We start from the raw sequence: 13,743 nt of genomic DNA on the forward strand, positions 1-13,743 counted from the left end.
AGACATGGATGACCTCTAATTTCCTGCTTTTAAACTCAGATAAAACTGAAGTTATTGTACTTGGCCCCACAAATCTTAGAAGCATGGTGTCTAACCAGATCGTTACTCTGGATGGCATTTCCCTGATCTCTAGTAATACTGTGAGAAATCTTGGAGTTATTTTTGATCAGGATATGTCATTCAAAGTGCATATTAAACAAATATGTAGGACTGCCTTTTTGCATTTACGCAATATCTCTAAAATCAGAAAGGTCTTGTCTCAGAGTGATGCTGAAAAACTAATTCATGCATTTATTTCCTCTAGGCTGGACTATTGTAATTCATTATTATCAGGTTGTCCTAAAAGTTCCCTAAAAAGCCTTCAGTTGGTTCAGAATGCTGCAGCTAGAGTACTGACGGGGACTAGCAGGAGAGAGCATATCTCACCCGTGTTGGCCTCCCTTCATTGGCTTCCTGTTAATGCTAGAATAGAATTTAAAATTCTTCTTCTTACTTATAAGGTTTTGAATAATCAGGTCCCATCTTATCTTAGGGACCTCGTAGTACCATATTACCCCATTAGAGCGCTTCGCTCTCAGACTGCGGGCTTACTTGTAGTTCCTAGGGTTTGTAAGAGTAGAATGGGAGGCAGAGCCTTCAGCTTTCAGGCTCCTCTCCTGTGGAACCAGCTCCCAATTCAGATCAGGGAGACAGATACCCTCTCTACTTTTAAGATTAGGCTTAAAACTTTCCTTTTCGCTAAGGCTTATAGTTAGGGCTGGATCGGGTGACCCTGGACCATCCCTTGGTTATGTTGCTTTAGACGTAGACTGTGTTTCATAATTATTGTATGGCCTTGCCTTGCAATGTGGAGCGCCTTGGGGCAACTGTTTGTTGTGATTTGGCGCTATACAAGAAAAAAGTTGATTGATTGAGTTGATTGATCCAGTCAAGGAACTGCAACGTTTTCTTTCGGGTGTGTCTCATTTTGGACCATTGGAGTGTACCTCTTGGTAGGAACACAAAAAATAAATTTACCAAAGCTGACCATGACGTGTAGACAAAATTCATCAGCTTTTCTTTAAAAAAAAAAAAAAAATGTTCAAGACCATAGATGGTTCATCCACAGCTGCCCAGTAAATCCATTTCTTCTCCTCCTTCAGTCATTATCCATTGAAAAACAAAGTTAAGCAAAAACCTGGCAAAAAAGCAAATTCAAAAACACTAAAATCAAAATGCCAAGAAAGAGTTTAAATTAATTTGGGTATCAACTTAAAGACGACATTATGTGTTATCCTTATTTCAGTTAGCTAAAAAAAGTTAGGCTGGCATGGAAAATGGGAACCTCACACATGCCCCCTGCAGTTACAGTAGTGTTCAGAATAGGAGTGCTATGTGACTAAAAAGATTAATCCAGGTTTTGAGTATATTTCTTATTGTTACATGGGAAACAAGGTACCAGTAGATTCAGTAGATTCTCACAAATCCAACAAGACCAAGTATTCATGATATGCACACTCTTAAGGCTATGAAATTGAGCTATTAGTAAAAAAAGTAGAAAAGGGGGTGTTCACAATAATAGTAGCATCTGCTGTTGACGCTACAAACTCAAAACTGTTATGTTCAAACTGCTTTTTTAGCAATCCTGTGAATCACTAAACTAGTATTTAGTTGTATAACCACAGTTTTTCATGATTTATTCACATCTGTGAGGCATTAATTTTGTTAGTTTGGAACCAAGATTTTGCTTGTTTACTAGTGTGCTTGGGGTCATTGTCTTGTTAAAACACCCATTTCAAGGGCATGTTCTCTTCAGCATAAGGCAACATAACCTCTTCAAGTATTTTGACATATCCAAACTGATCCATGATACCTGGTATGCGATATATAGGCCCAACTCCAAAGTAGGAGAAACATGCCCATATCATGATGCTTGCACCACCATGCTTCACTGTCTTCACTGTGAACTGTGGCTTGAATTCAGAGTTTCGGGGTCGTCTCACAAACTGTCTGCGGCCCTTGGACCCAAAAAGAACAATTTTACTCTCATCAGTCCACAAAATATTCCTCCATTTCTCTTTAGGCCAGTTGATGTGTTCTTTGGCAAATTGTAACCTCTTCTGCACATGTCTTTTATTTAACAGAGGGACTTTGCGGGGATTCTTGCAAATAAATTAGCTTCACACAGGCGTCTTCTAACTGTCACAGCACTTACAGGTAACTCCAGACTGTCTTTGATCATCCTGGAGCTGATCAATGGGTGAGCCTTTGCCATTCTGGTTATTCTTCTATCCATTTTGATGGTTGTTTTCCATTTTCTTCCACACATCTGAGATCATTGTAGATCAACAGCCTATAATTTTTTACACCTGCGTATAAGTTTTCCCCTCTCCAATCAACCTTTTAATCAAACTATGCTGTTCTTCTGAACAATGTCTTGAAGTCCCATTTACCTCAGGCTTTCAAAGAGAAAAGCATGTTCAACAGGTGCTGGCTTCATCCTTAAATAGGGGACACCTGATTCACACCTGTTTGTTCCACAAAATTGACAAACTCACTGACTGAATGCCACACTACTATTATTGTGAACACCCCCTTTTCTACTTTTTTTTACTAATAGCCCAATTTCATAGCCTTAAGAGTGTGCATATCATGAATGCTTGGTCTTGTTGGATTTGTGAGAATGTTGAATCTACCGGTACCTTGTTTCTCATGTAACAATAAGAAATACATTCAAAACCTGGATTAATCTTTTTAGTCACATAGCACTATTATTATTCTGAACACTACTGTATTTTTGCATGTACTTTGACTCATGTTGCATTGCAGACAGTATGACCCCAAGATACTTCATTTTTTGTGTGGTCAGCTTTATTTCATTTGTTAATAAAGATCCGTTCCTACATCTCACAACACTTCAAAAAAGTTGGGATGGGGCAATTTAGTGCTAGTAATGAGGTTAAAAACAAAGAAAAACATTCACACTCGTACTCTTAATTTGAATAAGTGGGTTTAGAAAATAAATAAATGAATTTCACTCAAGTAATGTGAACAAGTGATTTTAGTCATGATTTGGTACAAAAGCAATATTTATGAAATGCTTAGTGTTTAAGAAGCAAAGATGGGCAGGGATCTCCCATTTATCAATAAATGTGAGAATTATTGAATTGTTTAAAACAGTGTTCCTCAAAGAAAGATGGGAAGAGATACACGTATTTCTCCCTCTGCAGTGCACAATATCAGTAAACAATTCAAGGAATCTGGAGCAATTTCAGTGCATGAAAGACAAGGGTGTACTAGTGATCTCTGATCCCTCAGATGGCACTGCATCAAGAACTGTCAGTCATCAGTAGCTGATATATCTACATGGGAAAGAGACTACTTTGGGAAACCTTTGTCAAGCACTATAGTATAGTTATATTCACAAATGCCACTTAAAACTTCACTATGCTCAAAAGAAGCCTTATGTTAACTTTATGCAGAAGTGGCATCAACATCTCTGAAATGAAAAATGCGACAATGACGAGCTCATGCTGTTACACACCTTAAGATGTGTTTGCAGAAAGAATGGGACAAAATACCTCAAACACTTCATCACTGGTATCCTGAATGCCAAAAAGTCTTTTCAGTGTTGTGAGAAGGAATGACATTACAAAGTGATAAATGCTTTAGCATCCCAACATTTTTTGGAACGTGTCGCAGCCCTGAAATGCAGGAATAGATGGACATTAAATGAAATGAAGTTGACCACACAAAACATGAAATATCTTTGGTTTATACTGCCTGTGTGCAATGAAATAGAAGTCAAAGTAAATGGAAGGATCACTGGGAGTGTTTTTCCTCTTTCATTTTCCATACTGCCTATAAGAACATGCCCAACAGCGAATCTGATTGGTTAAAGAACATGACAAGTCACACCACCACCCACATTTGTTTAAACAGTAGAGGGAATCACTGATATTCTGAAGGCCTCACAGAAGATTTTTCACCCAGAGACAGCAGGGAGAAATTTGATTGGACAAGACAGTTTCCTTTATTTGTGCTGTCTGGAAAGAGCACAACAATGTGCACGTGGAATATATTTCATGACTATAAATACATAGATGTCAATAATAAATGAATGATTGGAACAATTTTTGTAAAATGCATGTAACATGAATGAAAATAAATGTTTTCACCCGGACAATGTTTAGTCCAGCACAGAAGGCCTGATTGGTCCTGATGACCCACCACTGTGTGATTCATTGAATTGTGCACTACATTGTACATACAACACAAGCTGTTGCTTTAATTTTTTATTCAGTTACTAAATCTAATCAGCAGTACCTGTTACTTTTGAGAGAATAAAGGAGTTGTCTGACTGGCACCAACATACTTCCTGAATTCAGAGTCTGGAATGCGTGTTTGTGATTGTGTAAAAGTGGGAGCTAAACTGCATGTCTTCCAGTGTTGGCACTGATGGAGATATTTGAAAAGACAACACGCTGTAAATTGGGAGTCCCAGTAAAACAGACTGTTAGTCAGTGATTGTATTAATACCAGATAAGTCACTGAAGCAAAAGATCTCCCCCAGGTCACCCCAAACCAGAAGGGTTGGGGTGACCCAACTCCTCCATAAAGAGCCCATCATGCAGCAATATGTGTTCCTTACTTCTAAAGGTTCCAATGCACTGTGCACATGTTGGTGGCTGAGATAACCATGAATCTTTCAACATCAACGCTCATTAAAGTGACTAGCAATGATCCAGAGAGTAATGTTCAGTTACACCAGAGCACATTCGCAAGGATATGCCCATTTGATTTGGGACATCTGCATCATCCAGTTGCAGCAGATAGTCACTCCATCCCCACCAGATAGGAGCTCAAACAGAACAAAATTAACTATCGAATGACCAATCTGTCTTAACGTCAGTTTAACATTTAACATGGAAGAAAAATAATTGAATGACCAATTCATCTTAATGTCAGTTTGACATTTAACACTAACATGCTCTTTGACAGGAGAGTCCATTTCGCACATACCCACCAAGAATTAAGAACTGAATGAGACTGAATCCTTCCACATGGGTGATGAGACTAAAAGAAGTGCAAACCAGTGATGGAATGCCTAAAGTAATTACAAATTACAATAAGATGAGTCTTTAGTCTGTATTTGACTCAACAGCACAAAGGGTTTGTAAGGCTGTAGTTCTCATGTATGAGTGTGACTCCTGGACCTCTTACAGCCTTCACATCCATCACAAGAATGAGATGACAGCAGAGAATTCTAGACACAGGTGTTCAAGAAGCCTAAAATGTCCAGCATTAGTGATAGAGGCACTGCTGAAGGGGCCTGGCCTCTGCCTCTGGGCAGGATATCTAATGGAGCCGCAAAAACCTTTTATACTCAGAGCAAAATCAGGGCAAGTGCACTTAAGGTAGACAGTTGCCAACCTCAAGAACTGTAGTATACTAGTCACCAACTGGGAACTAGCTATTTGAAAGTGGTCAATGATGCAAGGGTGTCAAAGGGTACAGAAGGAAACGAGGATACATTCAGCTCAGAAACAAAAGGCAAAAGAAAGGCACAGAGGCCATCACGTTTGCAGTCGAGATTTCTAAGCCTAAATACAGCAAGGTCCATAAGTATTTGGACAACTACAAACTTGATGTAATTTTGTCTATGTAAAGGAGGCCAGCAGGTGTCGCTGTGCAGATGTAGTTTGTAAACCTCACTCCCAACAGCTCAAAAGGATTCTCTGGTCACAAGCCCTGGGTTTTAGCCTTCTGGTTAGAGAGTCCGACTCCCATGCCGGAGATCGTGAGTTTGCATTGCGAGGGAAGCGAATGGGCTGAGTCATAACACAACGAGGACTGCAGCTACTACATTGGTGCCGTGACCCGGATGGGAGTGAGTTTAGGGGGGTGAGTGTAACGGAGGCCAGCAGGTGTCGCTGTGCAGATGTAGTTCATAAACCTCACTCCCAACAGCTCAAAAGGATTCTCTGGTCACACGGCCAGAGCCCTGGTTTTAGCCTTCTGGCTAGAGAGTCCGACTCCCATGCTGGAGATAGTGAGTGTGCATCCTGAGGGGAGTGAATGGGCGGAGTCATAACACAACGCAGACTGGAGCTGCTACATCTACACCAGCAAAATTCAGTAAAAAGTAAGATATGTTTGTAGTGTATAGTTTTAGTTTTATTTCAAGGGGTTTAACAACAACAATATAACAATTACAGGTGTTTTTATACATAGTCCCTTTGTTTTCACTATCCATCAGTCATAAGGCAAATTAGACATAGCATTTGTTAACATGAATCATCAGTTTTATAGCCAGTTTATTTCAGACAAGTGGGACGGAAGAAACATTTACAAGTCACTTAATATGTCTTGGACTTCATGTCATTAAGAAATGCAAAATGTATGGTGAATCTGGAGCAGTTGTAAAAACTGAGTGACTGTACAAGATACTTGTGAAGGTAGCCACCAACTAAAACATTTCTCAAGGAGTGATAGGCTTTTGTGTTTATGAGTGGAGAAACTGTATGTTGCAACATTGGTATGTTGCAGTTCCAGTCATAACTTCATGATGGAGTGGCACATAGATGGATTTTCCTACAACATAGTAGATCAGACCAAGGCTTCTGGCAAACTGACTGAAATTTGACATCTTGGTCGTTTCGTTTTAATTCCATTATGGTGGTGTACAGAGGTAAAATTACACAAATTGTTATTGCCCAAAGAAGTCTTATTGACCTGACTACAGGCCTTCACATCCACTTGAGTGTGTCACACTCAGTACATAGAACATGACAAACACCATACCAGGTGTTCTACAGTATATGTCACTATGCTCACAAAGCAAAGTGATTCAGTCATTTTCTATACCGCTTATTCTAGTTTAAAGGTCATGCTGGGGGTCTCCCAGCAGTCATTGGGTGAGAGGCAGGGTATACTAGAGGTGGGCGGATCGATCCTAATATTGATAATATCGATACCAGTGCTGGTATTGATATTGAATGATTCTCATGTAAAAAGATTGATATTCAAGCTTTTTTCTCTCCCGCACGCAGTAACTGCTGTGCACGTTTGTCAGCCCTCTACCTCAGGAGATTTTGTTTTAAGTTGTGTTGAGTGATATTTTTTAAACAAAAATGTTGATTGTGATAAAGTATTTTGTTGTCACGTACAATGTTTGGCGAAATTCTATCCTAGGTCTTTTGGATCCTTTTGATCTATGAAGCTTAAATATGAAAAAGTATCGGTATAAATATCTGCGATACTGGGCCTGTATTTACTTGGTATCAGATCAATACCAAAATTCCCGGTATCGCCCACCTCTAGGGTATACCCTGGCCAGGCCACCAGTCTGTCACAAGGCCACACATAGACATAAGAACTCTTATGTACAGTCAATTTAAAGTTGCAATTTACCTAACCTGCATATCTCTGGAAGTGCGAGGAAGCCAGAAGGAACACACACAAAAAGGACCAGGTGGGAAGTGAACCTTCTCATGCCCCTAAAGCAAATTACCAGTCAAAAAAAAAAAAAAAAAAGCTTTTACTGACGTTGGTTCACTCTCCAAAATTAATAGGTCTTGGAATCAGGCTACCAAACTCAGCCAGGTCTTATAGCAGTCATTTATTTACACCAAACATTATTATTATGTGTGTAAAGTGTGTGTGTGTGTTAGTCAACTGAGTAATCAATCATTAATTGGCCAAAGGGGGCCTGCAACGCAGCCCAATTTGTGAACCATTCAAATTCTAACGGACGTGAAGGCATCATCCTTCGCTAAATAAACTATTTCACCAACAGACGGCGCGGTTTAGCTCACTGAACGAACATTATCAAAACCCAGGGGCGAAACTTTGATCAAACAGTGGTTATCGTCATAAAAGTAACAGTGTGCGATGGATTTGTCCAGAGGAGTGTTGGCTTAATTTGCCTGAAGAACGATAAATTTATAAACGGTGAAGATTCGGACGGCGGGCGGGCGCGCGCACAGAGGGCTGCGCACCTCCGCTGCACAGCGCGAGGAGAGAGGAGCGAAAGGAGGAGCAAAATAGAGGAGCGGAGCGCCACTGCAGCGGCTCTCCGACATGGCGAAAGAAGGAGCGGATAAAACCGAGGAGACGGAGTACATGATAGAGAAGAATCCGGGGAAGGAGACGAGCAGCGCCGACTCTGGCGCCGAGGCCAGAGACATGCGCGCGGTGACGCTGTCGGGATTCGGAGGTCTCAGCAAACTCAGGGTGACCAAGAAGGCGATGCCCGAGCCGCAGGGTGGCGAGGTGAAGATCCGCGTCAAAGCGTGGTAACAACCCGTCACACACACACACACACACACACACATATATATATATATATATACACACACACACCGCGCGCGCGCACGTCCTTTATTCTGGCCCACTCATTCAGCGCCCACTTGTCTTCACCCCAAAATCTGCCAGTGATGAATCCACAGGTCTTTTCTAGTGCGTCAGTTTGTCTCTATACCAGCAGCATTTACGCTTTTTATTAATTATTTGAACACTACATTTTAAATATTTGATGCTGATAATTCAGTGTAACCTGGTGCATGAATAATGACTTGAATATGTTATTTTTATGGATGGATTAATACTTTGGTGTTTTTTTTTTTTTTTTCTTGGTTTAAGACGAACCCCTCCCCCTCCAAATGGCACTGGACCCCACTATTTTTCACAGGAATAGAGGGAATCAGTGAGTCACAACAAGAAGCTTAACAAGCACACAAATTGTTCATTTCTGCGTGCGCACACACATCAGGAGGTGGTGGGGGCAACAAGGCTTATATGAAGAAGAACCTGAAGAAATACGTGAGGTAATCCCTGGTCACCCAAGTGCCCAGGAGGTGCATCTTGAAGAGAGCCCTCAGATACAATGCCAGCAATGTTTAGGATGCAACTATAGATCCTGGGTCTGGGGCCATTGCATTCTATAACAATAAATCCAAGAGAAATAAATAAAAAAGACAGGAGGTTTTTTTCTAGGCTCTACAGGTGAGTCAACTTAACTGGAGAAGTGGCATTAACTCAGTCAAAAGTTGAAATAACCTTAAAAATCTCTAAATTGTTACATCTGTCTTTCTCATTGAGACAAAGATCTCCAGGAAAGCATAAGAAGAAAGAGGTTGGCAAAAACGAATTGGGATAGTCAGAGAGATGAAGAAAGTAGACAGGAGTACAAGGAGATGTGGTCTAAGATGAAAAGAGAAGTGGCAAAAGCTAAGGAAATGGCATATAGCAAGCTGTACAAGAAGTTGAATAGTAAGGAAGGACAAAAGGACTTGTACCGATTGGCCAGACAAAGGGACAGAGCTGGAAAGGATGTGCAGCAGGCTAGGGTGGTAAAAGATGAAGATGGTAATGTGATGACAAGTGAGGAGAGTGTGTTGAGAAGGTGGAGGGAATATATTGAGGAGCTGATGAATGAAGAAAAAGAGAAAAGGCTGGATGATGTGGAGATAGTAAATCATGAAGTGCAAGAGATTAGTAATGATGAAGTGAGGGCAGCTCTGAAGAGGATGAAGCATGGAGAGACAGTCAGTCCAGATGGCATTCCAGTGGAGGCATAGAAATATTTAGGAGAGATGGCAGTGAAGTTTCTATCCAGATTGTTTAATAAAATCTTGGAAAGTGAGGAGTGGAAATGAAGTGTGCTGGTTCATATTTTTAAGAACAAAGGTGAGAAGATCTGTGAGAAGCAATATGGTTTCTTGCTGAGAAAAAGCACTACGATGCAATGTTTGCTCTGAGAATACTGATGAAGTATGGAGAAGACCAGAAGGAGTTACACTGTGTGTTTGTGGATTTAGAAAACGTTTATGACAGTGCCAAGAGAAGTGTTGCGGTATTATATGAAATAGTCTGGAGTGGCACAGAAGTATGTGAGGGTAGTGCAGGACATGTACAAGGATAGTGAGACAGCAGTTAGATGCACAGTAGGAATGACAGACTCATTCAAGGTGAAGGTGGGATTCCTTTCTTGTTCACAATGGTGATGGACAGGTTGGCGGACGAGATCAGACAGGAGTCTCTACGGACTATGATGTTTGCAGGTGACATTGTGATCTGTACAGAGCAACTTGAGTCTTACCTGGAGAGGTGGATATATGCTCTGGAGAGAAAAGGAATGAAAATCAGTCAGAGCAAGACTGAGTATGTATGTGTGAATGAGAGGGAGCCTGGTGGAATAGTGAGGTTGCAAGCAGTAGAAGGTGATGAAAGTAGATGAGTTTAAATACTTGGGGTCAACTGTCCAAAGTAATGGAGAGTGTGGTAGAGCGGTGAAGAAGAGAGTGCAGGCAGGGTGGAGAAAGGTGGTAGGAGTGATTTGTAATAGAAGAATATCTGCAAGAGTGAAGGGAAAGTTTACAAGACAGTATTCAATTTATTTCAATTATGTAGTGCCAAATCACACCAAAGCTGCCTCTAGGTGCTTCACACGAGTAAGGTCTAACCTTACCAACACCTCGGCCAAGCACACAGGTGACAGTGATAAGGAAAAACTCCCTGTTGATGTTGAGGAAGAAACTTCAAGCAGACCTGACTCAGAGGGCTGACCCACTGCTTAGGACATTCTAACAGTTACAAGCTTTTTACAAAGTTTTTACAAAGCTAAAGAAACAGGAGACAGAAAACAGAGTAACATCAAAAACATTTAATTTTTGAGATGACCACACAAGCAATTGCGTTGCAGGCAGGCGGTCATCCAGCACCTGGGATGCAGGGCCAGCGTCCATCAGTGCGCCCATCCTCCTGGTAGAATCTATTCCAAAAACAGACTGCAGTGTGCTGTGTCAGCTTCAGCCATGACATCTCGTGGTCAGTCCAGCACCCTGTGGTGTGTGCAGCTGTCAGCTTTGAGACATCACCAGTACCTCGGACAGAGAGAAAAAGTGCAGAATCAGTCAGCTGGAATTGTTTGGGTTAATAGGGCTCTAAAAAGGAAGTTACCATGTTACAGGGTAACATATGTCACATGTCATAGAATCCAATAGACATCGACTTTGTTTGACCTTTACTTTGGAGATGAAACATTCAGCACATTCAAAACTATTCCTTTTATTAATCCTTTTATTTCAACCAGTAATTTGCATCATTTTTTTTACTGAAATTGGAGCAACTTTAACTTTTAACCACTGTACAAACTGAAATTGACCTTTGTCACCATTCTTGCTGTTTTTACCCCATAACTCCAGAACATTCAGTCATAGATAGTCTAAAGTATACCTTTTTGGAATGGTTATGATCAGACAAATAATGTGGTATAGTTTTCAACATGATTGCAGCATTTTTACATTTTGACCTCTGTGTAATTCTTCATTGACCCCTAGCTGCCACCCTGGGATGGGTGTGCTACATTTTTGTCTAGGTCATGGTACACTGAGGCTGGATTGTAAGTGTTGTTTTGTCAGCTTAAGTGATACCGATTAGGCCAAAATTGATGATTGACTCATGGAATAATTAATGAAAATTACTTAACAGGTTAATCTATGACAAAAAAAAAAAAATTCTAGTTGCAGCCCTGGCTGACTCTTTAAGTATCTTGTTCTTTTGTTTTGTTTTCCTCCAAATAAATTATCAGCATTATTTTTAGTGATGTTTTCATTTGTTGCTGTGGCAAACACCTCACAACATCCCTGCATCCAAATACTCTGTGTGTAATAATGTCAGCTAGGAACCTACTACCTAACTGTTACCATAGTACTGTACATACTAAGAAGTAGGCAAGGTAGTACTCAGGACATAATTCAGAAGTACTGTGCTGCTGCCATCTTAGCTGTCCTTTGAACAGGATGTTCACAGATGATTCATATGTGTATACCCAAGTGTGATGGGAAAATCTCTATTTTACAATGGTAGACTTCAGAGAGGGCCGGGAACACGGAAAACATCCATCTGAATACATAACCACCATGCTCAAACAGTCACTGGGTCTGGATAAGCTGCCGTGTCTGGACAGAGCACACAGGACCACCCGGGCGAGACCAACTAACGATGACTCCCCTCCGCGTGCTTTCGTGATCAAATGCCACTATTTCACTGAGAAAGAAATGCTTCTGAAGAAGGCCACGGAGGCTGGAGTGATAACGACCACGGATGGAGATCGCACTCGGGTCCTGCCCGACTTCACTCAGGCCGGGAGTAAACAGCGCGCAGCATTCACAGAAGTGAGGAATCTGCTTCGTGGCTGTGTGGGAGTCCGCTACGGCTTAATGTACCCTGCCATACTAAGGATCACTACGTCGGATGGCCGTGAAAGCAGATTCAAAGACTCCAAGACAGCAAAGGAATTTGTCCTGAAAGAATGCAAGACTGCTTGACTGGGACAAAAGGTGAAATTTCCAATTACTTTGGCTTTGTTTTAATGCACCTTAGTTTCCTACTATCCATGGCCAGGTGAAATTGACTGCTGAAGTCATATTTAATGTTGTTGGTTGGGCTCTACATGTATGTATAGCAATATATATTTTTATTTAGTGCCCGGTTCCATTAGAGTAGTTATATTTTTATTAGCATTTCACCTTCCTGATCAAGAAGGATGTCTACCTTTTTATTAACATTGTTGTTATCGAAGTTACATTAAAATTACATTATACATTAACGATTAAAGTAATAGTAATTTAATAATGTAATTATTAATAATATGGCTAATAAGGCTACAATCTGTCCCTTATGGGGTGACATGGTAAGCATTTTGTTACTTGTTATGGAGTGTGATTTAGAGTTTATACACGGGAAGTATTTCGGTCCATCTCTAGGACTAGACCCGATTCGTTTTTTTGTTTTTGGGGTGTCGTTTTCCCCCGGCGTGTGTTTTGGAAGACAGGTGCTCTCTCGCTCTCTTTTTTTTTTTTTTTATTGCAGATGTTACTTTTCTTTACACTTTCTTATTTACCCATCGTCAATGCCCTTACATTGGACTGTCACAATGTTGTCTGGTAAAAGTGTAACTCCTACCACTGTGGTCAGCTGGAATGTTCGTGGACTGAATCACCCAATCAAACGCAACAAAATATTTTCACATTTGAGTAAATTACACAGTTGCATTGTTTACTTGCAGGAGACAAATTTGTTGAACAAGGATAATTCTAGACTTCTTAGAGGAGGGTTCACTCAGTGTTTTCACTCAAATTTTAACAGTAAGAGCAGAGGAGTAGCTATTTTGCTCCACAGAGATGTACAGTATATGGAGACCAAAACCATAAGAGATAAAAACGGACGCTATGTTATTACGCAAGGAAAATTATTTAATAGACCTGTTATTCTGGCAAATGTCTACGCCCCAAATTGGGATAATGCAAAATTTTTTACAAGCTTATTCTCCCTCCTACCAGATCTTGATTCACATGACCTAATACTAGCTAGGGACCTGAATTGTGCCTTACATCCAATTTTGGACCGCTCCAGCCCTAAAGTTATCACACCAAACAAATCAGCCCAATGTATTAATGAGTTCTTAGATGCTTATGGAATAATAGACGCGTGGAGATTCAAGCACCCAACATCTAAACAATTCTCCTCCTTCTCCCCAGTGCACCAAAGCTATTCTAGAATTGATTATTTTCTTGTTGACCAAAAATTACTACCCTTGATTTCTAACATAGAATATGGCAGCATTGTGATTTCTGATCATGCAGCTGTGATTTTGAAAATAAATTTTCCAGATAATGTGACCTCATCCTTTCCATGGAGACTTAATCCCAGATTGTTGTCAAACCAGAGGTTTGTTGAATTCATCAATTCGCAAATAGA

The 13,743-nt window shown here is 40.6% G+C and overlaps 1 protein-coding gene across 1 annotated transcript in view; it reads left to right on the plus strand.

Moving 5' to 3' along the window:
* Positions 1-7,858: 7,858 nt before the first annotated feature.
* The window catches only part of vat1l (vesicle amine transport 1-like), a 63,964-nt gene continuing 58,079 nt past the window's right edge, over positions 7,859-13,743 (plus strand). The window contains exon 1 of the mRNA XM_034190572.1: positions 7,859-8,276. Within this exon, the coding sequence (XP_034046463.1) occupies positions 8,062-8,276 (215 nt within the window). The 5' untranslated portion in view covers positions 7,859-8,061. The remainder of the gene's footprint in view (positions 8,277-13,743) is intronic.

Source organism: Thalassophryne amazonica, chromosome 2, assembly GCF_902500255.1.
Source record: "Thalassophryne amazonica chromosome 2, fThaAma1.1, whole genome shotgun sequence".
NCBI classification, from domain to species: domain Eukaryota; kingdom Metazoa; phylum Chordata; class Actinopteri; order Batrachoidiformes; family Batrachoididae; genus Thalassophryne; species Thalassophryne amazonica.